General features: G+C 33.2%; 1 protein-coding gene across 1 annotated transcript in view; it reads left to right on the forward strand.

Moving 5' to 3' along the window:
• Window positions 1–1,288: 1,288 nt before the first annotated feature.
• Window positions 1,289–2,063, forward strand: part of LOC106101268 — a 4,111-nt gene continuing 3,336 nt past the window's right edge. The window contains exons 1-3 of the mRNA XM_013280433.1: window positions 1,289–1,521; window positions 1,729–1,875; window positions 1,993–2,060. Coding sequence (XP_013135887.1) covers window positions 1,354–1,521; window positions 1,729–1,875; window positions 1,993–2,060 — 383 coding nt within the window. The 5' untranslated portion in view covers window positions 1,289–1,353. The remainder of the gene's footprint in view (window positions 1,522–1,728; window positions 1,876–1,992; window positions 2,061–2,063) is intronic.

Raw genomic sequence — 2,063 nt, forward strand, 5'->3', positions numbered from 1 at the left:
AATATAATAAATAAATCACGTCAGAGCATAATATTACCGCAGTTATATTTAATTGAAATCCAGCGACATTAACGAATTGATTTTTATTATAGTAGTATGATTTAAAACCCTATTTGCGCATTTAATTATTTTATAAAAACAATAATTAACTTTCTCTTGAATATTAAAAGAAGAATATTTCGCATAATAATTTAACCGCAAGAGGTTATCAGAGATTCCTTTTATAATAAATTTGAGCCTAGGCCAAAAAATAAAACAAATAAAGATAGCATACCTTTATCCTGAATTCTTCTTGTGTTGATTAGATATATTCCACTTATAAATTATCACTGATTTTCGAAATAAACTGAAAGTAAACACTATCAGAGGGTGAACGTCTGCAAACTGCAAATTCGAACTGTCTATTTAGTTAGTGTTGTATCAATATTTGCCTCTGTCAAATCAATGAAAAATCGATTCAATCTCAAACTAATTTTAAAGATTTATAAGTCTACTACGTTTAAAACTTATAAATTTAAAGTTATTTTATCTCAAAATGTTATTAAAACTGGGATTTAAAATATTAAGACATTTATTTTGTTAATTTTTAAATATTGCATTCGATTTAAAATCGATTTAAGCGTAGTGCCCTTATAGCAACCCTAGACGTGTTGAATGTATCCTACTTTCGCTTAGGGGTGGGGACATCCACCAATCAGAAAAGGCTAAGTGCTCTGAAAAGGTGGCGTGATCACTACGTCACATAGTAAATATATCTAGGCGCCAAACTATATACGAACATAAAGATCAATACTTTACAAATGCTTCATAATTAATGGATCCTCCCTTATCTCTTAAAAGGGAACATAAAGTTTATCTCGTATGATTTAATTAAAGGGGTTGGCGATTCTAGTTATGTAAAATATGACAATAATTTTAAATGTTCCGCTTGAGTTTTCATTGTAGAAAATATATATATCCGCGTTATATCGATAACGTAAAAAAAACATAAAAAGCTAAATTAAAGCATGTAAAAGGTTTGATGAACTGTAATAAACTTTAAAAAAAATGTTTTTGCTTTTGATTAATAGATGGCACCATGTTAAGTTCAATAAATGTTTTTAGAATTCGATATTAGATGGCGCTAAAAACAAGTAACAATAATTACCACTTGAAGTGGAACAAAATTTACAAAATAGTAATTAAATTAAATCTTAAAGTAGTAAAAATGCTTTTGTAAATATTATTTTGAAACGACAGTAAGATTTTTGCACTTTTGCTGTAACTGTTACATAGGCATGACGTATATTTATCAAAAGTTACGTTTAAAACGTCTTACATGTTCATTAAAATTTCAAGAAATTCATAGTAAATATGTTTAAACATTACAGGGAGTTGCAGGACGTGGTTTCTCTACTGGTTTATTGTACATCCGACAAATCTTTTCTGTTATTAAAAGAGACCAGTGGCGAATATTGGATCCCATCGATTAAATCAGAGAAAAATTCATGGAAAATGTCAGCATATAAGTTACTGTTTGAGGTAATTTATTGGTACCTTATCTTTTTATTTAGTTCTATTCAAATTGGATTTGAAACATGTCTTTCGAAATTAGTATATTCATAATACAGTAACTTCAGTTCTTGGACTCCTTAAATTGGCGGTAATATAACTATAAGAGAAATGTACACTGAAGGTATCCCCGAGTGACCCATTCTGAGTAAGGCAGTAAGTGGCGGTATTGTGCAGTTGTTCGGCATGGAGAGCGGGACGCAGCTCTCCCCGCTTCGCGTGAGCAAGGTGTGGCTGCCGGCGCACCCCGCGCCCTGCGTCTACCACGCGGTATATAAACTCACCATCAGAGCTGATGCCAAGAAACGATTGAAAGTGAAACCTGTAAGTTTTGCTTTTCAAGTTCGGCCTTATTTAAAGTCTCCTGGATGCAAATATCCAGATAACATGTTAGATTTTAGAATAGAGGAAGTAAGCGATGTTAATATCCGCGTATTGCAGAGCGTGCGGTACCGCCTGCAGTGGGTAGGCGAGTCGGAGCTGGGGCGGCTGCAGGCGCACTGCGCGCTGCG

The sequence above is a fragment of the Papilio polytes genome, unplaced genomic scaffold (genome assembly GCF_000836215.1).
Source record: "Papilio polytes unplaced genomic scaffold, Ppol_1.0 DF823991.1, whole genome shotgun sequence".
Taxonomy (NCBI): Eukaryota; Metazoa; Arthropoda; class Insecta; order Lepidoptera; family Papilionidae; genus Papilio; species Papilio polytes.